Source organism: Mastomys coucha, unplaced genomic scaffold (genome assembly GCF_008632895.1).
Source record: "Mastomys coucha isolate ucsf_1 unplaced genomic scaffold, UCSF_Mcou_1 pScaffold8, whole genome shotgun sequence".
In the NCBI taxonomy this organism is placed as follows: Eukaryota; Metazoa; Chordata; class Mammalia; order Rodentia; family Muridae; genus Mastomys; species Mastomys coucha.
The window spans coordinates 42,402,972-42,428,597 of NW_022196914.1; the positions used below are offsets into that span (position 1 = coordinate 42,402,972).

Below are 25,626 nucleotides of genomic sequence, written 5' to 3' on the forward strand. Positions count from 1 at the left end.
CAAATCCACACAAACTTAATTCCACCTCTTACAACAAAAACAACAGGAAGTGACAATTACTTTTTCTTTTATATTAATTTGAAAATTAATATTACCAACATATCCTAAGCAATTGAAATCCAATAATATAAGGAATTAGAAATTTGTTGATTGTCATCCCATGGTCTCTCTAATTTGATAATTGGAGAAATAGGTCCAATATTGTACAATCTATATACATTTTCAGCTTGTTTGTTTGTGACAGTGTCTGGCTGTGTACAGCATAAGGGTCTTGAAATCTTGCTTCTCCTATCTCAGCCTCTCTATTAGTAGTATTGTTTATTTCATGTTTTTACACTATATTATGGTTTTCAGAACAGCTTATATATTTCAAAGTATTTATATACCCAAAAGAAACATAGACAACTAACTAGGGGGGTTGCTTGTAAGAGAATATCAAAGAGTGAGACTGAATGCTTTGCTTGACGTTTATAACTCTTGTATCAAGTTTGAAGAAGGCTTTATAAGTTACTCTTTCTCTGAGATGAATGCTTTTCCAAATTATCACAACTAATGAACCAAATTCTTACCCTTACCTAATGTCTGTGCCACCCTCCAAGCAGAACCATTGTTCATTGAAATAGTGGGTGAATGACTTTATGGATAGACCATCTTAATGCCTACACCATTTCTTAAATGAATGTAACCTCTTCTCTGTGGGCTGAGAATGAACTCACTCACTCAAGTCAAATAGCTTTGACCATAGCAGGAAGTCTGTATCCAAAAATCATGCCTACAATTCATTCCTTGGCGCAGCAGAACTGTCAACTCTCAGCTTAGCTATGATGGAGGTAAAATCCTTTGGTGATGTGAGGGTCATTGAAATACAGCCTTATTACAATGAAACCCAATGTCTAAAAATTGTTCTTATTTTGGGCTTGTACCACAGTAAGAGCCAAAATTTTAAACTCTACTAAATACAAAACAAACAAACAAAAAGACTTTATATATTTATGTTCATTTAAGAAAATACTAGTAGTGATGTATTATTTTGAAATATACAGTTAATATGTTTGGACTTATTTAAAATTTATATTGAGAAATCCGGTTTTCTGGGGGACACTTCACTTCTGCAGCTCTCCAAGGCCAAAGAACAACTGGCAACTTTAAGAAGTTTCTTTTCTTTTTGAAACCAGGATCTTACCATAGCTGTGGGCCTGGAACTCACTGTACAGACCAAGCCGGTCACACAGAGATCACCTGACTCTTCATCCTGAGTGCTGGGATGAAAGGTGTGTGCCGGGTATGGTCTATTTGTCTTGTCTATTGATCTAATGTTTTGGACTCCACCATAAGAACAGAACAAAATCATTCTCTCTGAAGGAGGGAGCTGCTGAAGAGTCTGCCCTACTGCCTTCAAATGTCCACGCCCACATTCCTGTAAGATCACTGCTCCATGCCAATTAACCCCTGGTAGACCAGGCTTGAGTTCACTGCTGGGGCTCACTGTAGACAAGGTTATGTCTCAGACCAGCACGAAAATCACATGCCAAAGTCAATGGCAATGTTTTTTCCTGCAAAGGGCCTAGGAGGAAAGGGTTTCGCTGTTGGTTTTTATTTTCTTTGTTTTGATTTTGTCAGCCTCTGGAATAACTGGGAATAATCTTTTGAACTCAGATGCACAGACTCAGGTTAGAACAGTCACCAGTGCATATCTACATCCGCACAGACTTTCTGTGGCAAAACAAAGCCCACGTAGAAAGATAAACCTGAATATTGTTAGGAAATGAAAAGTATAAATGTTTCATTATAATTTTACTGATTTAGCATTAAATGCCTCAATATTAAAAACTTTATATTAACAATTAGAAGTGTTTGGCCTAAGTTGACTACTCCTTTAAAAAGGATCTATGTTCTAGGCCTTACATTCCAGTTGTTCAAAATAAAATATTTCAATAAGCTGAAAAGGCAAATAAATTTTCTAATATTTAAAACTGACAAATTATTTTTATATAACGATGCCTTTGATATTCGTGGGACTATTTAATTTTGAAACAGTAATCTTAAAAACAGAACAAAACAAACAAAAACTCCTAGTCTTTTTGTCCCTGGTAGGTCAACCATGTTCCAATGTTGGGCAGCACCAACTAGACTTGGTAGTTTTTACATTTTAAAAAGGGGGCAAGAAATTGAGTGCCATGGCGGGGAGACGGGGTCTTGGAGGAGTTATATGGAAAGAGAAGAGGCTGAACAAGATCAAAATCGACTGCATTCAATTTATAGAGAATTTAAAAAAAAATTCTTAAAAATAAATTCTTTGTTCATGCTCTGCGATGTCACCAGAAACTACAAGGAAGCCCATGATCTGAGCTCCGGATGACTAGAAAGAGCAAGGAGACTACAAGGAAGCCCATGATCTGAGCTCCGGATGACTAGAAAGAGCAAGGAGACTACTTTGGCAGTGATGATGACTGCAGATGCACAGTTGAGAAAAACTGAGAAAGAGGGCCATGTGAAGCTTCTGTGATGAGCCCTACTCACACCCGAAGCATTCGACACCGGTGACAAAACATAACAGCCTAGAAAGGAAGTCATCAAAGAGAACACTTAAAAATCTCTCCTAGGCCTCCTCCCACATATGTAGCAGAGGTTCAGCTTGGTCTTCATATGGGTCCTAAACACCTGGAGCAGGGGTTATCCCAAAAGCTGTTGCCTGTCCATGGGTTATGTTCCTCTAGCTGGGATGCCTTGTCTGGCCTCAGTGGGAGACAATGGGCCTAGCCTTCCAGAGACTTGATATACCAGGGTGGGGGAATACCCAGAGGGGACCCACATGCTTAGAGGAGATGGAGGTGGGGGGATGGGGAGAAGGATTGAGGGAGAGGGTGAAGGGAAGGGAACAATGAGTAGAATATAAAGTGAATACATAAAAAGTAAATAATGAAAAGTAAAATAAAATAAAAATTGTGATACAGATGCTGAAGTGTGCTTCTCCAAAGTTGATGATGTGGTGAGAGAACTCAGTTTTCCTTGGGAGGATGGCCACAGTATCTTTGACAATGCTCCAGAGAGTGTAAGAGCAATACAAATCGGGCCTGTTTGTTGTTTTTATTTGGGGGTTGAGGGGAGGGGAAAGTCACAAGGAAAAGAAGGCAGATATGAAAGGACTGGGAGGTGAGTGAGATTCGGGGTGTACGAGGTGAAATTCCCAAAAAAATCAATAAAAATCTTTTGAATGAATGAATAAATAAATTCTTGAAGACCTAAGAGCTTCCTGTTAGTGCTGCCCCCTTGTGGTTGACTGTGAGAAATACACCCGGGACCAGTTACCTGGGAATTGGCAGCTTCCTCAGGAACAGAGAGAATAGCATGCTTTGCTTCTGGAAGAATCGTTGGTATTCCATAGAAGGGTCCACTCAGAAGCTTTGCTGACACCAACTGCAGGCTAAAATTAGAGCCCAGGGGTAGGAAGACCTGTAAACACACAGTTAAGTAATCTTCAGAGATCTGGGTCGCAGCAAACGCTTAAGTTCTTTTAGTAGAGGACAGTTTCATCCGTCCCAGCCTTTGCCCAATCTTTAAAAAGAAGCCTCCAGATTTTAGAGGGTGGGGTGCATGGCTCTGGTTGTACAGAACAAACATAGGTATCGACAACCTTTCCTCGTGTGCGGAAGTAGTCTAAAGAGTGATGAGAACCACAGGAGACATCTCCTTGGAGCCCAGGAGATGGAACAAGCAGAGTGGAGTGAGGGTGGGTAACCCAGGGAAACCACTTCCGCCCCCTTCAGTAAGCAGGAACTGTTAAGTCTATCAACAGCCACTCAGAACCGGTTGTGACATGGGCGCCTTTGCTACTTCAGGACTCTGGGCAAATAAAGATCATTAGCACGTTTGCTGGGTTACTAATGTCAAAGTTTAGCGAACTGGTAACTAGTGAACTTAAAAATTGCTATCACACTAGAATTATCTGAACTTCAATTTGTCTTCTCATTGAGAAACGCGGCTATTGATAATGGTTGACCCCTAGCTCGTTCCAAACAAGGAAGTAGCTTTAAAAAGGATGTTTGTGGAGTCCAAAGCAATCATGTCTGCTTGCGAAACACATCCTTTGGATGCAGTGAACTTCAGCCCATTCTTGTCCATAAACACACAAAGCACACACACACATGTGACATGAGAGAAGCACAGGTTTCATTCTCTCAGAATGACACTCTCTGAGCAGAATTTTTAGGTCAACGCTAAGCAAACAAATCATAGCACTGTGACACTGTAAGTCCCTTCCAAGGCACCTGACCTCTCCCAGATGTCCCATCCCCATACAGGCCAGCTAATGGCTGGGTAGCTAATGACCTTTTTATCCAATTTCATAAAAAAGTGAAGGATCAAGTACAACTCTGAAGTACCAAGTCATTAGACCCTTCCTGCCTAGGACCTTTGCTGATGGTCTATTTAGTGTGCGCACAGACCCCCAGAGGCAACTGACATTGAAGTTGATCAAGAATTTCATATATATTATATATACATATATAATATGCAATAATATATATATAATAGCCTTCAGTGAGTATTTGTATACATATAAAATAATTTATGAGTAGGCTGAAGAGATGGCTCTGAGCTAAGAGCACTGACTACTCTTCTGAAGGACTCAGGTTCACTTCCCAGCATCCATATGGCACCTCAGAACTGCCTATAACTGCAGTCCCAAGGGATCTGATAACCTCATCTGATCTTTGGGCACCAGCATAACATGTGTTTCACAGACATACCTGTAGACAAAACACTGATATGCATAAAAAATAAATAAATAATTCAAAACCAAATAACTTACGATCCTATTGTATCCCTGCGCGTCTGTGGCAGTGCATATCCTCATGTGTTTGTAATTGGCTGTTACTGGATGGTTTCTTATCTCAGGTGTCTTAACTATAACAAACACCGAGGCCAAAAGCAACATGGGGAGGAAAGGGCTTAGTTCAGCTTACAATTCTCAGGTTAGGGCAGGCACCCAAGTCAGGGACCAACAGGCAGGCTATGGAGGAGCGTTGCTTACTGGCTGGCTCCTCATGGCTTGCTCAACCTAATTCCAATACAACAGCCCAGAGATAGAACTGTCCACCGAGAGTGGAGCTTTCTTTTATAAATGATCAATCAAAACAAACAAAAACAAAAAAACAAAACAAAACAGACTTGCCTATAGGCTAATCTTCTAGTGAAATATTTCTCAAATGATGGTCCCTCTTCCCAACTGACTCTAGCTCGTGTCAAGTAGTCAAACAACAACCAGGAAACAACCTGGTTGTTCATTTGCACATAGCAGTAAGCACAGAGCAGTAGCAACCGAGTCCCATTCATCTTTCATTACTGAGTTTCTTAGTATAATGGTCTATAAGCAATGTAACTGATTCATGCAGAGAAGTCCATCTGCTTCTGCACTCTGGCTTGCACTCCTCTCAAGCCAGAGCAGATTCTTCACTGTATCCATGAGCTCACTGTCAGTCTGTGCTCGTGAAGAAACATACATGTAGTAATGGCCCACAAGCCAATGCAAGGTCCTAGTGCTAGACCGACATTAAAGATGCTTTTAGCTTTTAGAGTCTGATGGAACCTTCCCCTGTTCACAGGTCCACTTAAAGATCAGACGCCACCTCACAAATGATTAACGATTTAAGTGCCTTTGCTGATTCTCTGGAGTTTATGTGTCTAAAGCTCTCACTTTCACTCAGCAACATAGAGCAGAGAATCCTTGTAACGTAAACCTCAAATTTTAAAGAAAATGTATTTATTATATGCATTGAAGGTGAATGGAGGAAGGTGACCATTGGGAAAAGTCCTATTTTTGGTTCATTTGCATGTAAGCCTTGGCTCCAAACACTTACCTGGAAGATAAAGCACCAATGATTTAGGTGTGATCATATGCTGCACACCTCAGAACATGTGTGAGTGGAAACCCATGGGAGTTCACCTATGCTAATTTAAAAAGCAAGCACAAGCCATAGCACTGCATTTCCAGGTGGCTTTCATGTCACATGTGGAATGCATGGGACAGTGAAGATTCCCACAAAATCTGAAGCTATGACCACATGCAGAAAATAAAAAACTTCACACATACATCTGCTAGTAAGACTGCTCTAATCTTTACTTTAAATTTATGAAGGCAATTATAATATACTCAAAGACATTAAGAAACACATAGATAACAATCCAAATGTGGTCTTAAAGAAACCAAATGATATTACAAACTATACCATTAAGATTTCTATGTGACATGAAAAAAAAATGACCACTGACTGTTTCAGACTGTTCTATGGGCCACTAGAAAAAACTTGCTGGCTTGGTAGAGCAGGCTCACCTGTTCCTATAATCTTATGTAGATTTTTTCCTATATATAGCCTGAGAGCAGTTCTGTACTATAAATGCTGTCTGATAGGTCTACATTTCTCTATGACAAATCTTAGTTGCCAGTGACCCCATACTACACAATTCATTGAAAAGTTAAGGCAATGACATTTAGTATTCACCAGCAGATTATAACTTGAATATGGACAGAAAGTGACGGTATGAATATACTGAATAGACACCTTATATTCATAATTATTGTTTAATGTTTTGAGAATTTCATGTGTACACATAATGTGTTTTGATCTTTCACCTTCCACCTTCTACTCCCTCCCTTTCAAATCTCATTTTCCCGTAACATGTTTCCCTGCCAACATCATGTAGTCTTTGTTAAGTCTCTGAGTCAATGACTATTACCTGCATGTGCATGGTGGAGCACCATCCAATGGAGCACGGATAGCCTATCAGAGGTCACAACTCTGCAGCCTATCAGAGGTCACAACTCTGACAGAAACTGACTTTCCTCTTCTAGTAACCATCAGTTATCAATAACTCCTTGGCTAGTGGTGGACTGGATAGATCTTGTTCAGGTCTTGGGCATACAACCAGAGTTGCTGTGAGTTCATGTGTGGAATGGCTTTGTCATATCCAGAAAACATTGTTTCACAACCATCCTCCACTACCTCTGGCTCTTCTAATCACTCCACCTCTTCTTCCACAATGACCCCTGAGCCCTACAGGAATCTGATAGAGATATGTTGTTCACAGTTTCCTCTGAGATGGAAACATTCCCTCCTGTAGGGAAGCTCCTTAAGAAACAAGGTAAACAACAAATTAGTTTCAGGAAGTCCCTAAAACTAACCAGCTTCATTGGGCACCTTCTTCACAAGAGTAGACAAGCCAAGCTGCAGAGAAGACTTAGACCAGAGCAGCTGCCTGAAAGAAGCAGAACCAGCTGAGTTGCCTGCAAGAGGTTTAGACCAACAGAGTCACTTAGAAAGGACTAGCTTACACCTGCTGAGCCACCTGAAGGCTGTGCATGATGCTGCAAGTTCCCAGCTTTTGTGCACTTGTGGCCCATGCTGGGGAGGGCTTTGGTGATGCAAAGTCATTTGTTATTTCTACACCTGTTAACTAATGCACATCTCATTTCCCCATATTTTCATTATGTCTTCCAATACAGATGTTTTTTTAGGCATGGGGCATAGATTTTAGAAACTGACAAATTAGTTATACTTGAACCAGTTTTCAACAGATCTGGAAAAATGTCAGAACAACTGTGATAGTGCCTTAGGAAAAGTCTCAATTTTCCCCATCCACCAAGCACCAACAAAACTAAAGACCTACATGTACAAAAGATTAAAAAGTCTCACTGCAAGTACACATTCTTGTCATAGGCATGCTGTTTATCAGTTAAAGAGGCCTCGTTGCCACTGATCATAAGCTTATATGAAACACAGTTGGCATGAACAGAAAATCCCTTCATTTCCCCATTAGTGTCCTACAGTCTTTCTACCACCTTCCGGCACCTGTGCGACTCACTCTCAAAGTTGTCATTTTCAAAATGTAAAAAATCAGATGTGTATCAATTAAAATGTAGCTGTGTGTTCCATTAAAGCTTTCCTATTTACACCAGTTCTTGCTTGACCTATGGCAAGATCTACAATGGAAGACAGGTCAGGTTATCTTTGGTTTCGTCAGTAGGGCTCCAACTCCCCAATGCTGGACATGTCTGTCCATCCTCATTCTGAACAGTTCTCCAATAAGGTTCTTTAATAAAGTAACATGTTTTGCCTCTCTGTCCTTGCTTAGCTAACACAGGCAGACCAGTATAACTAACTGAAAACTCACTCAGGTGTTTTGTAGCCGCTGAACTGATGTAGGTGCTTCCCAGGGGCTTCAGAACTGATGTAGGTGCTCCCCAGGGGCTTCAGAACTGATGTGGGTGCTCCCCAGGGGCTTCAGAACTGATGTGGGTGCTCCCCAGGGCCTTCAGAACTGATGTGGGTGCTCCCCAGGGGCTTCAGAACTGATATGGGTGCTCCCCAGGGGCCTCAGAACTCTAATGTTTGTCATTCTTCAACTGTGACAATCCTCCACCATGACTTTGAGAAGCCTTTTTAGTTTCTCAATACAAGCTTTAGATTTTTCTCATAGTTCTAATCTAAGTACTTTCTGGGCAGATTTCTCAGCCATAAAATACAAACACCATGAAGTGCCATGTGAATGAATTAAATGAGCATCTCTCATATAACAGAGAGTAGAATGCACAGTGTTCTTGTGAAGATTTACAAGGATGCTCAAGTCACTTCTGGTGGATTTAGACAGAAAAAACTGCTGGAGTCTTCTAACACTCTGATGTCTAGCCTTGTGTGTATGGTAGGGGTTAGTGTGCATGTCTCACAGGAATCTATGCACTAACGTTTTAAAATATTACTTTATTTTGAGCCAGGACATTTCTGTGTGGCCCTAGCTAATTTGGAACTCACTGTATAGATCACACTGGCTTCAAACTAGCAGAGCTCTACACGCCTTTGCCTCCCAAGGACTTTGTTATGTTTCTTTCTTCACATGGGGATAGAGAGCGTATGCTGCCACTGCTCCAGTGTGAAGGTCAAAAGACATGAGAGTTGGTTCTCTCCTTCCACCATGCATGTCACTAGACCTAAACTCAGGCCATCTTGGTGAAAAGTGTCCTTATTCTGTGAACCATCTTACCCATCCCAAGCTTAGGGGTTCTTATCATGGCACACCAGATGTCAGCAGCATAGTTTGTTATGCTTCCTCCTCCTCACCATCTCAGACAGTCACAGTCAATTTCAATGTTACAAATCTCTAAGTATTGAATCTAAGCTATCAGGCTGGGTTTGTAGCTGTCCAAATGCCAGGGATCATGCATTAGTTCTCAGTACACTGACTATTGATCTTTGTAAGTACTAAATGAGCAACTACCAGAACCTGGGTGTGATGGTTTGTACATGCTTGGCCCAGGGAATGGCACTATTAAAAGGTGTGGTCCTGTCATAGGAGGTGTGTCACTGTGGGTGTGGGCTTTAAGACCTCCATCCTAGTTGCCTAGAAGCCAGTATTCAGTATTCATCTGAAGCCTTCAGATGAAGATGTAGCTCTGCCTGCATCATGCCTGCCTGAATGCTGCCATGCTCCCACCTTGATGATAATGGACTGAACCTCTGAACCTGTAAGCCAGCCCCAATTAAATGTTCTTCTTTATAAGACTTGTCTTGGTCATGGTGTCTGTTCATAGCAGTAAAACACTAAGATACTGGGTAAAGATCTATTATTTCCAAATAGAAACCTGGTTATCCCTCGCTCCAGACTCACCAACGTATTATCCAATAATTATATGCATTTTGTAAATTTGCCTTATAGGTTACCTTTAAATATCAAAATATGCCTTTCAGCATCTGATCGGGAGGTACACAAGGGTTCTTCTAAAGGATTTCTGTTAGAATTTTCAGGAACTTGAGGTGCTACAAACCTGATTCTTCAAGGGCACCAAGCCTACTTTATATCTGGCACCATTGTTGATCACCAGCTGTCTCTCTTCATTTTCAGTAGCCACTGGGTCTTCTTTATTATCAGACAGTATTTGAACTCTGACAGCCACAGCACCAAGCACTCCAGCAAGCCGGGTGACGTTAATCTGGATGGATCTAACAAGGTTCTGCCCTATCAGTACTGACTGCCGATCTGAATACAGGGCAAATACGCCATGCGGGTCATCATTGGCAGACACAGAGAACTTTGCGGTGCACCTTCCCAGGTCTAGTTCTGCACCTCCCTCTACAGAAACAAGCTGGACAACGTATTCTTCCTCTATCTCAGGGACGTCATCTGGCAGTAAATGGACATCAAGGCTTGCTTCACTCTCTCCATCAGCAATGGTGAAAAATCCTCGTGTGGAAAGAAAGTCTCCCGTGATGTCAAACTCACTGCTTAGCTCCCAGTGCACCTGGGAGGAAAGGAAGAAAAGCAGCAGTTCCTGTAACTCAGCGTGAACAAAGAGAAAGCTCCCTATTATGCTTCTGGGGCATGCAAAAAGAGAAACAAACGTAGGTTAGGTGTTTTTACATCCAGACACAGTTGGAAGTGTATGCAAGCTTGGAATCACAGTGACTCCTCCCTTACACAATCTGAAGGACAGGGTGTCTTTTAATCTTACTATTTACCTGCTTCTAAAATAGGAGCATGATTTGAAAGGACGGAGAAGCAAGTAAACTCTAATGTGCCAGTTCCACATATACATCAATTTGTGAACCATATACAGTATTGCAATGTCAAACGTATGCATATGGTACATCCCAACTCATTCCTGCACATCCACCCAGAGAACGCCACACCCCACTGTAGAGATGCTTGTACACCCACATTTACTGTTGATTCATTCAAAAGCAAAGAATTAGAATCAACCAAGTTGTCCTTAACAGATGAATGGATAATGAGATTTAAAAATATATATTACTATGCTCTAAAGAAAATGAAGTTAAAACTTTTTCAGGAAAGTAGTTGAACTTGGGGATGTATAATATCAGTTGAAGCCACACAGCTCAGGAAGGAAAAGAATGAATGCTTTCTCTCTTATATGGAATCTAGCTGGTAATACATGCACAGATGTAAACAAATATGCATGTGCCTACACTATAACATGAAGGAAAGAAGAAATGCTAAGGATTAGGGGAGAGGAAGGAGAACATGCAGGCCACAGTCACGAACTGTGAAAGCAGGCAAGACGTGAATTGTTCTTCCAATTCTGACTCAGTTGTGGGTTCTTGTCATTGTTATTTGCTTTGGTAGTGGGTAAGTCAAAAATATCTTTGATATTGAAAGTGTAATATTTATAGCGATGTTCCATAGCTTCTACCAAGTTAATTTTGGTGCACAGTATTTTTATTTACATGAAAGTTTAACATTAAAGTTTCTAAAAATCTTTCAAGGTAAGTATATATAATTCAGTAATTATTTTTGTTGTTTATTTGAATGAAAATAATATCTGTAAAGTACAAGTAATTATTTGTGCCACAAGTGCTGCCACCAGACCTCAAACTTTTAAGTGAAAAAAAAAAATACTAGCAAATCTTCAATTCAGAGGAGAGATGAAGGGTTTAGGGGACTTTCAAACACTGAGACAAATGTTGGTTTGACCAAACATATGAACTTAATCTCTCAGCCAACACACCAGAACTCCCAGGAGCACCTTAAGCAGGCTATGCCAACAAACACAGGCTGTGGCTTTTTTTTTATAAAGCAGTTGCTTACGTGGAAATATTCTGTGAGAAATAAGACCATGGCAAGTACAATAAGCGGCTTACAAATGCCACCAAGGGTTTAAGCAGGAGGTTTCCCGTTAGAGCCAAAGAGAAAATCTGAAACATCCCAGCCCTCCTGAGGAGGAAGGTGATCAGTGTTGCCCACTGTACCAACTTTACCGAGGACAGCGTGTCGGGGTTCTTGTGACAGAGCGTAAAGGCACACAAGCCTTAGTTTCACTGCAAACCCTAACAACGTCAAGTCAGCAAAGTCTTTAATTAGAACAGAAACTTTCTCTGCCCGCCCCAACCACATATGTGATATGTGCAAACTGATACTCCGTCAGGAAAATCAAATAAACACCATACCGTGATGTCTCCAGAGGTGCCTTTGGACCTTGTGACAAGGAAGGATATGAGCATGGGTCTGTCTGACGGTGGTGGCTCTGAGAACCTTCTCTTAGATAAAGACTCAGGAGCAAAATGAATGACTCCATTCGGATCCCCAAACCTCTGTATCTAACAAACATTAACAGGAAGTGAGTAAGAACAATGAATAATCCTAACAAAAAAGCAATAACAGGCTAACCTAGGGATAAACAGAAGACATTCTACATATAAGTAGTACTTGGGTACAGTCTGCCAAGCCACTTGAGGGGAAAAAAACCATCTCCCTGCTATACTGACTGTTGTCTAGCTCAAACCCATTCTTACCCTCAAAGACTGAAGCAACTAGAAGACTGTAAGCTATAGAAGGTGAAGGGGTAGTTTGTTTCATGCCTGCACTTCTTAGTCACCCTATGCTTAAAACATTCAGCCAGGTGGCTCCATCCAGATGCTTCCAATGATAGAGTACAGACAAAGACAAACCGGCCCTATGGCAATGGCTGTTACTTTGGACCAAACCAAGGGCACTGCGTGTGCTCAGCAAGGTTTCTAGCACTGAGCATTACTCCCTAGCCCCTGTGCTGTCTAATTTTATGTGGCAAATAGGCAAAGATATGATATTAAATTGTCTGGTGAAACACCACTCTAGATATATATGTGAAGGAACTTGTAGATAGAATTTACTTTTTGAATCAGTTGTTTCTAAATAAAAACTATTACCCTCAACAAACTTCAATTTCATCCAATCAACTAAGACTAAGGAGTAAAGTAGCTTAGAAAAGAAAGACGATTTCAACTTAGAAGCCATGCTTGGGTTTCCTGTCCCTGTCACATGGAATACCAAGACCCCTGCAGCAACTCTGCTCTGTTTCTGACCAACTGGTTATCTCCCTCTCTCTCTCAATCTCTGTCTCTCTCTCTTTCTTCTCTCCCTCTCTCTGTCTGTCTCTCCCCCCTCCCATGCATGATATATATGCATGTGTGCTTGGGTGTGTGTACATGTGTGTGCATGTGCATATGTGCACGTGCATGAGCGTGTGTGTGTGTGAGTGAGCATGTCTCTGTGTGTGTGAGAATGTAAGCACATGTGTGTGTCTGTGTGTGTGTAAGAGTGTGTGTGTGTGTGTGTGTGTGTGTGTGTGTGTTTCCCTTTGGTTCTTTTTCTCAGGAAAATACAAACAGATCCAGACCCAAACAACATTATTTTTCAAATCAAAATATATCATTTCTCTTCACTGTTTTTAGAAACCGTTATTATTACTATCTCCTCTGCTGGACTGGGTAGCTCACATGAAAGACACTGAACTCAGGTCAGATCCAGCACCATCTCACTGAGCCCGTAAACAAGAACCTTCACTCTGACTCATAAGAAGTTCATTTGTTAAAAAACTGATGACAAACTTCTGTGTTTACCATGACATAAAAAAAAAAAACCTCTCCTCTAGAAATGACAAATATTCTCCACACACCAAATTTTCTCTTAGCATTATAAAATAAGTATGTTAACATTTTATTAAAATTTTAATAAGAATTATTAATAGAGGCTATTGTGTAATTAACAAAAAAATGAGGATGTTTGATCCATAGGATTATTAAAACTTCATGTTACCGTTTGTTTTGAGACAGGCTCTCCTGTACACCAGCTTGTCTCACACTCTCTATGAAGCAGAGGCTAACCCTGAATTTCTGATCCTCCATCCTCCACTTCCTCTGTGTCAGATACATTACAGGTGACTACTGCCACACCGTGTTGTTTCCTACATGCTAGGCAAGCAGTGCACCAACTGAACCGCACTCCCAACCCTTTCTTAGGTTTTAGCATTTTCTATTCAGCATCAGAATGTCTCCAGCAACAGAAATGACTTTCTGATAACTCCGTTAAAGCTGAAATTTTGCAGTGAATGTGTTCAGACTTACTGTTAGTATAACAGCTTTAGCTCTGGGATCTAACTTAGCTTCTTTCAAAGGCTTAAGCTGAACAATGAAAGTCTCCTCGGCTTCCGTTTCTTCATGAGGACAAACTCCGAGGATGATGCTTCTCATACCACCTTCTCCGTCTCCAAAAGAGACAGTCCCACTCACTGGGTCTGCAAAGTCTCCATTGAGTGGTGGTAACGGCTCCTCAGAATTGGGCCCTACTACCTCCCAGCTCACCTGCATGGCATATCCAAATTAGTAGAGATCAATCTTAAGCGAAGGATTTTTGCAGTACATGCACTATTAAAATACAGAGACATGAAACTATTCTAGAATACACCAGACTATTTCTGGCTTATCTATGCTGAAAATAATGTTTTTAATAAAAAGATGAAAAATAGTATCTAGTCATTTGTAATTGTCACAGGACAAGAAACTTGTATTTATACATTACAAGCATACAAATATTGATAAAGTTTTTGAGTTCAACATTGTCCAGCCATGTGTTTGGATTCCAGCAATTAGAGCATGGTAGAATAAGACACTCAAACTGTGGAAATTCTGTGGTGTGCATTTTTCTCTAAATATGCTTATATTCCCACTGTAAAAAATGAGTGCAAATGTTCATACATTTGATCAGAAACTAATGTTTGGATTATAACGAGCAGAGCTTTAGGTTTCTATAGTTCTGGTGTGTATGGTTTTCATATCATGTGGAAGGAAAAAGCCGTTCCTCCCTGCAGTGATGTGTTCTTTTCAGCTATTGCTCTCCCTCTCAGCATGCCTCTTCTTTCTCGTCTCCAGGCTGCTTCCCCCTCTCCTCCAACCCAGTCTTCTTTCCTCGGATCCCTACAAGGCTGGAGCCCAAGACTCAGCTCTGTACTCGTCACAGCTCCTGCCATGCTTACGCAAGCGTGGCTTCAATGGCTTCCGACACACAAGCATCTTTTCTACCTTGTCATCCCTGCTCACTTGACAAGTGAAGCTCAGCCTAGCTGAGCCCTCCATGGGCTTGTCTAGCAGGATGGTAGATTAGCATGTACGAAGTAGAATTCTTAAATATTTACCCCATCTATGAAATTCATAAGGCTGGCACCACATTCCAGCAGTTTCTAGGAGTCACCTACAATTTCTCTCTTCTTCAGCTTCCATTTCTTTCCTTATTCATTCATTCATTCATTCACTCATTCATTCTGTGTGTGCTTTGCTTCATGTACACCTACATGCCAGAAGATGGCATAAAAACTTCAAGAGGTTATAGCTGCTGGGAATTGAACTCAGGACCTATAGAAGAGCAGTCAGTGCTCTTAACCACTGAGCTGAGCCATCTCACCAGCTTCAGCCCCCATCTTTAACCCAACCAGCTGTCCTCATCTTGTCCTCTCTGTTCCCACTTGTAACAGAGTGAGGGACTGCAGCCTCCCGACCATCCTTCCTGCTGTCCACTGCTCCATTGCCTCTTGACAATCTATCTTTCACAGGGCAGGCACAAGTGAGCTACAGATGTGAAAACAGGCTGATAAGTCTCCCTAGCTAAGTCTCCCTTGATGGCATGCTCTTTCAACTCATGGTAACGTCTCAAACTTGCCCTGCATCAGTCCTGGGTCCTGTATGGTCAATGCCCTGTGGGCTCTCTGGTCCTCTCGTGTCGATTTTAAGCCCCCAACTATGTAGACTCCTCCTACCAACAGGTCAGGCTTATTTCTCTGTAGGTTCCATTGTTCCTTTCTTCCAAGTCATCACACCATTAGGCCACCCAGGTAATCCATGTTGTGTATCCCAAAGTTACAAGCAGAGTTTATAAAATTCATGCTTTTTTGAGAAAAAAAACTGGCTTGCCTCTATTCAAGTTTATTCTGCCCACATTATTTTCAAATATGTTCATCGAGCTCGGAAGCCACTAACACTTACAAAGCAGTTAGTAGTAATCAAACAAACACATCTGGGGAGGAAGATAGATAGTCCAACATCCTACATAATACTTCAAAATTTCTTTTAACATCACAGGAATAATAACTCTACCTGAATCTCTCCCAAGAGTCCTCCAGTCCGCTCCAGCACCAAGTGCAAAGCCATTGTGGAATTGGGGTTAGGAACAGAAATTTTGCTTTGGTTGAGAAATCTTATGATGCCAAAGGGAGAGTCACTTTTGGCAATGGTGATTTTGCTCACTAGGTGGCGCCCAAGGATTGCTCCACCCGTAGCTCCAACGAGCAGAATTTCAAACTGCTTCTCAAATTCACTGCATGGCAAGAAGGAGCAATCTGTGAGTCTAAACATATTAAAATGCTTGTAAAATCCAAATAGCTAGTCATTTTCCAAATTGGCCATGCATATTCAAGGCCCAGCAGGCACACACCAGGAGGAGGGTGCCCAGCAAAAAGCAAACTCAACATGAAGCTTTCACAACCCACTTCCTAACTGCAGAAGGTGGACTGGAAAGTTCTGCCACATCCTGACCAGACCCGGGAAGGAACAGAAACTTTTCCCTCTATCTGAGAAAAACTGGGGTATGCAACCACGGGGCCATCTCCTTTCCTGGCACTCCCCCGTCTCTCTCAAGTGCTGCTTCTCGGCAGGAACATGCATTGTCAGCAGAAGTTAGGCCACCGCACCCCTGCTTTGTGTGTGTCCACTGTCTCTATAGGACTAACCTTTCATTGTCATCGATGATGGAGACATTTATAAAGCTTAGGTTCTGCCCATGCTGAAAGGCGACTGAGCTACCATGCAGTGCATAGCCTCCTGGATCTGCAGAGAAGCCCCGGGAGCTGAAATCAGCTGACACACGGCCGTAAGTTCCACGAAGCCTGAGGACAGGGAGGGTGATCACGCCAGCATCTTCCTCCACTGTGACAGGAATGTGGGATTAGGTGAGTTACTAGGAAAAGCAAATGACTTTTACACGATTCAGCTAGACTAGACTAAGCAATGAAAGGCAAGGGTCCAGTGTGCACTCTTCTGGTTTTCATAGTTCACTTAGCACCTCTGAAAGAATTAATTAAAGTTTTGTGGGTCTTATGTCTTTATGAAAAACATAGCTTACCATATGTTGAAATTTAGAGGGATCAATTTTAAAACATGAATGCAACCTGTACAATCATTAGTACAGGCTTTCCTTCTCTTTGTGATATGCACAAATAAAATAAAAGCATATGCAAAAATTGAAACTATTAAGAACTGCTTTAGACATTTAGCTGAAATACACATCGTGCATGTAAGGGGAGCCTTACAATATTTCTATCACATGATATTTTTCATTTATATTCTGTGTGTGTGTGTGTGTGTGTGTGTGTGTGTGTGTGTGTATGAGTGTGTGCTTGTGTGTACCTGTGTGGAGCTCAGAGGAGAACATACTGGGGTCATGTCCCTTTTCCTACCAGCTGGTAGTATCCAGGATTGATTCCAGCTTGTCGGCAAACACACTTATTCACTGGACTATCTCAATAACACTTGTATTAGTATTTTTAAATATTTATATATAAACTGCTATATTTTCTGGTCCTAGGAAATCTATCAGAAAATATCAGTTTCAATGCTTGATTTCAATTTAAAAATTCAAATTTAAGTTTTAAATTAAGGAGGTATCCATTACCAAAACTTCCTCCCAGAAACAGTGAATTAATGAGAAATGGGTAAATAGAAAAAAATCCTATTATTTCTCAATGTAAAAATGCAGCATTCTTTTACCAGTCGTGGGCCGAAATTCACAAAACAGTTTACGTGATAAGCCATGGCTTAGCCAAAAGGCCTTAGGAACTATGTAGAAGGAGATTCTGTTGAACTTTCAAGATAGCTAGACAAAGAATCTGGGTAGAGGCAATAAGGCCAATAAATCATTTGCATGAACAATGTATTATGTTTACTTGTAAACTATATTTATATTCTACCTTTGAATAAAAGCATATCCTAGGAAGGTAGTCATCTCTTCCTGCTGAGAAAAGAACGTAACCACATATTCTGTGTTCTGATTTTGTGGTAAAGGGGAATTGTAACACTGAGCAAGCCTGAGAGGAGCTGAAGACAGGATCAAGAACCCAGACATTAAAATTAAATTTACATAAATCTGGAAGGTTTTCTTTAAAAATATTTGAAATTCATTTCATTTTTATTCATGTGTATGGATCTTTGAATATGCAAATCGCCCAGAAGCCAGAAGAGGGCATCAGATCCCCTGGAGCTGGAATTACAGGCAGTGTGAGCCAGTCATCCAGCTTTGCAAGAGCAGTGTGCTGTGTGGTTTCTGTCGGCTTGCCTCAGCCTGGACATATCTGGAAAGAGAGAAGCTTAATTGAGAAGATGGCTCCATAAGACTGGCCTTAGGATTGTCTTGATTAATGATATGTGTATGAGCGTTCCAACCATTGTGAGCGTTGTCACCCCCGGGCAGGTGGTCCTAGGTCATATAACAAAGCAAACTGAGCAAATCAGGAGGAGCAAGCCTATCAGCAATGCTCCTCATGGCTTCTGGGTTAGTTCCTGACTCCAGCTTCCTGCCTTGAACTCCAGCTGACACCAGAATGGCAGGCTACACGTTCTAAGATGAAATAAAGCCTTTCCTCTCCAAGTTTCTCCTGAACATGATGTTTTCTCTCTGCAATAGAAATCTAAGACAGCACCAACCAGCAAATACTCTTAACTACTGAGCCATTTCTCTAGCCCCTTAACAATGCTTTGAACAGACATATTTTAATAATCCTTAAAGATTAAGCATCATTTTTTTTCTAAGCCAAGTAGCACTTTGGCTTTGCAAAATACAGAGAGGTTCAAAGCTACCTAAAAGTAACTGAAAATATATTTTTAAATGTAAACATACAAATACAGGGGAATATTTGTCATCAAACCAAATCAATTTGCATATAAGAATCCTGGTTCCTTTGCAATTGAGAAAATGTTGGGACAGTTAGAAGAAGCCAACTAAGCTCACCTGAGATGTCAGTGAACTTTGGATCAAATTCAATGATGCCTTCTGCATTATCATTTTTCATTATTATGATTCGAACAATGGAGATGTTCCCAGTTTCAGGAGGTTGATCTATCTGAAGTCCATTTTCTTGGATGGTAAAATCATACCCTCTTGCAAAGGAAAGAAAGATTAAAACATAACAAAACATATGTAGTATGAACATAAAGGTCTTTTTAGCTCCTGTATTTTAGTTCTATTGCACTGACTCTCTTGTACAACTGCACAATGAGCCCACAGCTTCATCCATGCTTGGAGAATGCTGTACCTCAATCCTGTAATTGTCTTAAACATCCATGATACTAAGGCTGTATTGTGTGAAGTGATGTTTAAAAAAAATACTTGCTCCCAAGTATTGGTGCTTATATGAAACAAAAAGTAATAATAATTACAAGTTTGGACAAAATATAAATAATAAGAGTATAAGGAAATGTAAACGAACTGTCATAATCAGTCAGTTTACTTGTATAACAACCTATTTCTGCAGAAGACCTTTTCAGATTGATATTCCTATCAAGCAAGCTTTGACTGCCACACCTTATGAGCATTTCAGTTCCTGAAATGAAAAAAACATTTTCAAAAGACACTAAACAATTCCAATCCTTTCTTCAATTCCCAAATTTTTTGCACTCAGTGTTCATGAGCTACCCTGTCCTGAGAGAGTGAAAACTGCTAAATAAGATTGCTCATGAGGCAAACTTAGAGAGAGAACCAAGGGGATACACATTATATGGGAGAAGCAACTGCCCTGTCAGCATCCTGAGATTAGTGGGTTATTCAAGGCCTACCAAAGCAGCAGGTCTCTAACTGGGAGGCAAAACAGGCAACACTGCATCAAAGGGAGCCTGGTCATTATCTGGAAGCAAAAACTATTAGCCAGAATTCACGTGGAAGTTTATCTTTGGAAAAACAGCCAAGAAGGTAAAAATCTCCAAATCCTGATTAATCAAAACCACATGCTGTGGTCACCTGGGGGGAACTCCTTTCTCCAATCCACCTTCACTTAGGCAAGACTGAGCGACTGGAAGAATGTAGGCCCCACTGCCAGAGACTGAATCACATTTTGAAAAGTAACGATACGATGTTTATGTGAACTCAAATATATCTTTCCATTTCTCAAGTAAGAGAATACATATTCTACCTATGTTTCTGAATTAGGAAAAATTGAAGCATGAAATTGATATTTAACTAATGAATGTATATTTTAATATATAACTGAACTTTCAGTCTTCTCAGAATTCATGCACTCTTTTAGGGGAAGGCCCCTTCCTGGGCCCTGCATGGGGGTCTTTACAGGGGTGATGGTCAGATTGACTGCCTCAGTCAGGCTAATTCCACAAGGAATTGTGGGATGGCATATCACCATCAATGCTCTGGCTTTGCAATGCTGGGTGAATCCACATAACAGGACCATGTTCTCTCAGCAGGGAAGTAGGGGGAGGAATAAAGTTTAGACAATTAGGAAAATCGAGTCTATCTTAATTTCTGTGTTCAGTCCTGGCCCGAGGTCTCCCCTTTCTTTCTCCTTGCTCCCCTTCCTTTCCTCATCTTTACCTTCCCTGGAGGTCCACTCTTGTAATGGCAAGAACGAATTCCTCAGGGCCTTCAGGAAGGTTGTCATCAAGGATTTCAATGTGCAGACTTTTCATCCTCTCTCTGGCTTCAAAGAGCAGCTCTCCTGAAGTGGGAACAAAGTCCCAGCCTGCCTCAGCCGTCCCGCTACCTGTCTCATACAAGACCCGTACACGTCCAAAGGAGCCACCCGAGCGGACAACTGTGACGTTAACCTAGGAGAAAATTGCTTACCTGTTTAATTTGCATCTTTAATCCACTGCACAAATCATCTCTAATTATTCTATTTAACTAGGATTATGCGGAACTAAATTCTATAAAATTACAGTAATCACATTATAATAACAATACAAAGAAAAATTAATCCGTTGGGGGGAAAAAGCTTTAGAAAAGGAACAACAACAACAAAAACCAGACAAATAAACTGCATTTTAAGGACCACTCCCCATATTTGCAACAACAGATAGAGCTTCAGCAGTCAACACCATACCCTCTGTGCTGCTTCTGAGACGTGAAGCTGCTCATGTGAAAACGAGAACTGGCCATAGGGAGCGTCACTGGCCACCATGGTGATGCGAGCAGTGACGCTGGCTTCATTCAGCATCCCACCCTCACTGATTCCAGTGAGCTGAAACTCATAATAATACTTCTCCTCTGGGATATCATCATTCAAAGCCTGGAGAAGGTTTAAGAAAAAAGCCATAGAAACAGCCATAGATTCTGTAAACTTCCTCCAACTACACAAACACAAACATGCACACACACATACACTCATAGGCACACAAACACATGCACACTTATACCCGCATATGTCCACAAACACATATACACACATATACACATGCACACACATACACAAGGGCTAACAGAAGACAGCCACACTGGTATTTTAATTACTACAATGGTCACAGACACAGACACACAGACACTCACACAGACATATGCACACACACCTACACGCACACACACACACACACTTAGACACATGTACACATACACACACACACATGCACACACACACACAGGGGCTCACAGAAGGCAACCGCACAGGTACCTGAATTACTACTGTGGCAGTAGACTGTCCATCCAGCATTGTCAGTTGTCCTGATGTTTCAACAAACTCCCCCCTGGAAGGAGGCAGTATCCTCCAGCCCACTGTGATGTCCCCCGAAACCTCTGGGCCACGAACAAGGCTACAACAGTACATGGACATATATTTAGTATATTTTTAATTAATAATCTTTCTTAATAATTTGCTGCGCCTTTCAGCCAATTTTCACTTATTTGAAGAATATTAAGACTTTAAATAGCCTTACCAAACAATTTTAAATCAGGCAAAAGTCTTAGAATTCCAAGATAGTCGTGTCAGAATTCCTAAGCTAAAAGTGAACACTAAGCCTGAAGGTTTAAAGAAATAAAAATAAAAATTGACGTATTTTATTTAACATTTACATACGATATGAATAGTGTAACAGATCCTCTAAAGAACAGAGACATTATGCTCCACATATAAACAGACTGGGGGTGGGGGTGGGGACCGGAAAATCCAGGAGGCCTCTGCGAGACTACAGTCCTCTCAATCAAACCCAGCTACATCACTGGTGGCTGCCGTTTCATTTGCCATTAGAAAATGTGGAGAGACAAACTTGCCCACAATCCTAGATTTAGTCATGTGGCAGGAACTGATTTAAGAACCCACAGAATCAAGTTTATAGAGAAAGTAACTCCTTGTGTATGCAATGACTGAATGGGGCTGTCTTTTTTACCCTCATGGACTTTGCAACCCATCCCTGAGTGAACAGGGCTACTTGTGATCAGACTTCAGGACAGCTCAGAATACAGCTTTTAGTTTCTACCTTAAGTCAGTTCTGTTCTCCACACAATGCTTACCAATATATACATTGATAATGTACTCTTCATACTTGAGAATGATGCTGTAGGCCAGTGGGTCTCAACCTTCCTAATGTGGTGAACATTTAATACAGTTCCTCACGCTGTTGGTGACCCCCCAACCATAAAATTATTTGGTTGCTATTTCATAACTGTCATTTTGCTATTGGTATGAATTGAAATGTCAATATCTGACACACAGGATATCTGATATGTATCCCCCAAGGTGGTCACGACCCACAGGTTGAGAACTGCTGCTCTAAGCTACTTAAATAAAATCACAGAATCCTCACATGATGATGGCAGTGCCGTTGTATGTGGCTGAGGGTTCCCCAATAATGATGTGTCTAGATGATGGAGCAATTCCAACTTCTGATATGCTCTTATCTCCTCGAATGATGACTGATGCACTACCTACATTTAAGATAAGATAGCCCATTAAGAGGCAAATATGGAGGTGCACCCAAACACACTAAACAATTAAATGCAGAAGACAATAATCACTGGCAGGTTTTGGTTTCTGCCTTTCACTAGGAGGAGATCAGCCCTGGGACCTTTCAGCCCTTCCTGCAATCACACTTGCAGAAGAGGGCAGGAAAAGCCTGGCCAAACCCCACGCTCACTGCCTGGTGAGCAAGCTGTCCTCTACCACATGCATGAACTGATTCACCGTACCTGTTGGCTGTCTGGGTTTTTCAGTGGCCTCAGGAGAAAAAGCAAGAATTATTGAGAGCACCTTTTTTCTCTCTCTCTCTTTTTCTCTTTTTCTCTTTCTTTCTTTCTTTCTTTTCTTTTTCTTTCTTTATTTTTTGTTCCATATAACTTTATTTTTTGACTAATGATCATTTAGGTTATCCATATCAATATTTGTGACTATTACTTAGATTTATTGGTAATCATGCAATATTGTATTCAATACATGAAATGACTTGATGTTTGCTTGCAGTGCGGATCAGTCTGATGGATGGTATTAGAATCCTTTGTCAACTCTTCCGGGGAAATATGCGTAATGCTTTTTTTCTTCCAATAATTTACTGATTGATTCAGTTTACATCCAGACTGCAGCCCCCTATCACCCCTCAGTTCCCCTCATGTAGCTCTGCCCCCTTCCTCCTTCAGGTCTCTGAGAAGGGGAAAGACACGTGCCTGGGTACCAACCCACTTCAGTCCCAGAGCCTTGTTTACCATGGAGTTTCAATGTTATAAAAGGATGGTGTCACAACAAGCAAATAAATATTTTAAATATTGCTCATCCTTTTTGTTGTTATTATTCATAGCACAATGAAATCATTTAATACCTGCCTTTCCTATGAATATATAAAAATTGAGATACTTGTATGAAATAGTAAAACAGACAAGTGAATAATTTTAGATAAAAGCATGTAGACTGAGACTATAACTAGTCACACTTCATGTGTTATATTTTAAAATTATGCAACATATGACTGCTAAAAACATATAGAAATTATAAGCAATCAAGCATCACTATCAGCATTTCAAGATAACAGTTATAAGTTCATATAAGAACATAAAATTAGATTATATTGAGCATGGAGGATGAAGACCAGTTTTGTATCACAGCGAATATCTGTGTAAATAAGAATTCTTGGGCTTGGAGAGATGGTCTGGAAGTTAAGAGTCCTTACAGCTCTTAAAAATGACCAAGTTTCTGTCCCAGTATTCTCAACCGGCTGCTCATAAATGCTGTAAACTCCAGCTCAAAGGGATCCAATGCCCTCTTTTGGCTTCCACGGGAAATCTTTGCACATGTCTACACACACACACACACACACACACACACAGCACATGCACACACACATATACTCATTTCCATACAAACACATAAACTAAATTAAATGTTTTAAAAATAATTCTTGGGGCTGACAAATGGCTCAGAAATGAAGAGCCCATGGTATTCTTACAGAGAGCCTGAGTGCAGTTCACAGCTCTATGTGGGGCAGCTCAGCTCCTCACTCAAGGCAACAGCAGTCCCAGTAAGAGTCAATTCCTTGACTTGCAGAGTCATCTGCATTCACATGCACATATCCACATACACAATTTAATTAAAAATTTCAATTAATTTTAATTAAAAGTTAATTATTTTTATTTTAGTGTAATGAGCTTTTCTGCTATACAATACTGGGAGATGTAATAGCTTACTACTGTTTGATCATTTAGCTCTCATGTTTTATTTTATAAGCATGAGCATAATGAAGAGCTTTATTGTAAAACAAAAAGCCAACAGTATATGACCTTTGGCCTGTGACTATATAAATCATATGTATTGCATCATAAAGATATAATTTTAATAAATTCATTTATTGTTTTTACAATACAATAATTATAATTTATTGTATTGTACTCTCATTTTAATTTTAAAAACTGCCTAGAATATAGAGTAAAAATGTAGATCTACACTGAAGCACACTTTTAAAAGTTATAAAACTTAGCATTGCCTATTTTTGCAACTACTTCTTTTTGGAAATACTTAACTTCAAAGCCTGTGTGAATTTTTCTTACCTTTCATTGGAGATATTTCTACCTCGTCAGCAGCTATTAACTCAATGGTGAAGCGTCTGTCTTCCCCCAGCATGCTGTCTTGAAGTGTGTGCAATATAACAGACTTCTGGGAGTCAGTCTACATTTAAACAAGCAAAAAACATTTTCAAGATGAACAAAAGTCAACTTCTAAATGTTTTCATTAGAAAAATAAGATATTTGTGCATGTGCTTCTTAAGATGCCATTTTATCACCTACAATTATAAATTACAACCAGGAAGAATTGCAATAAAAATTAGCTCTGAATTCCATTTTCCTTTCATAAGGGGAAAAGTGAAAAAAAAAAAACACAACTATTAAATGTATTGAAAGTTTTCCGTCACTGAAAATCCAAACTTATAGTTAATTGTCCACATCCCAAAGAGTCAAGGGTGGAGCTGATGTGCACAGGACACAGTAGACTGCATGCCAAGGAGAGCATTTCATAGCTGTAGTCTGCAGTCATGGGGATGTGTGCTGTACACCGCCACTGGAAAAGCTCCCAGAATGCTTCATCAATGAATGCCAGGCTGCTGGCACCTTCCTAGTAGGCAGTACTGTATAAGAGCAGCAGTGGGGGATGGAGTCTCTACTCAGGAGCCTGCTTTTCTGTTACAAGTTTTAGTCTTTATTTATTCATAACTTTAATGTTTTATTTTACTGTTTTCATGCACATCTTGCTTGTTTCTGTCTGAATTTATTCCTGAATACTTTACACTTTTCCAATAGTAATTTTTATCTTTAATGCTAAGTCACAAAATGTTACTTCAAGTG

At 40.5% G+C, this 25,626-nt stretch overlaps 1 protein-coding gene across 4 annotated transcripts in view; it reads right to left on the minus strand.

Annotated features, from left to right (window-relative positions):
* Positions 1-25,626, minus strand: part of Adgrv1 (adhesion G protein-coupled receptor V1) — a 543,529-nt gene that overhangs the window by 342,345 nt on the left and 175,558 nt on the right. For all 4 annotated transcript variants that reach the window (XM_031360570.1, XM_031360571.1, XM_031360569.1 and 1 more), the window contains 12 exons: positions 24,835-24,952; positions 22,608-22,728; positions 21,479-21,617; positions 20,915-21,100; positions 20,407-20,639; positions 18,817-18,965; positions 16,544-16,739; positions 15,912-16,131; positions 13,890-14,126; positions 11,955-12,104; positions 9,818-10,291; positions 3,310-3,453 (listed from right to left, as the gene is read on the minus strand). In XM_031360570.1, coding sequence (XP_031216430.1) covers positions 3,310-3,453; positions 9,818-10,291; positions 11,955-12,104; positions 13,890-14,126; positions 15,912-16,131; positions 16,544-16,739; positions 18,817-18,965; positions 20,407-20,639; positions 20,915-21,100; positions 21,479-21,617; positions 22,608-22,728; positions 24,835-24,952 — 2,367 coding nt within the window. The remainder of the gene's footprint in view (positions 1-3,309; positions 3,454-9,817; positions 10,292-11,954; positions 12,105-13,889; positions 14,127-15,911; positions 16,132-16,543; positions 16,740-18,816; positions 18,966-20,406; positions 20,640-20,914; positions 21,101-21,478; positions 21,618-22,607; positions 22,729-24,834; positions 24,953-25,626) is intronic.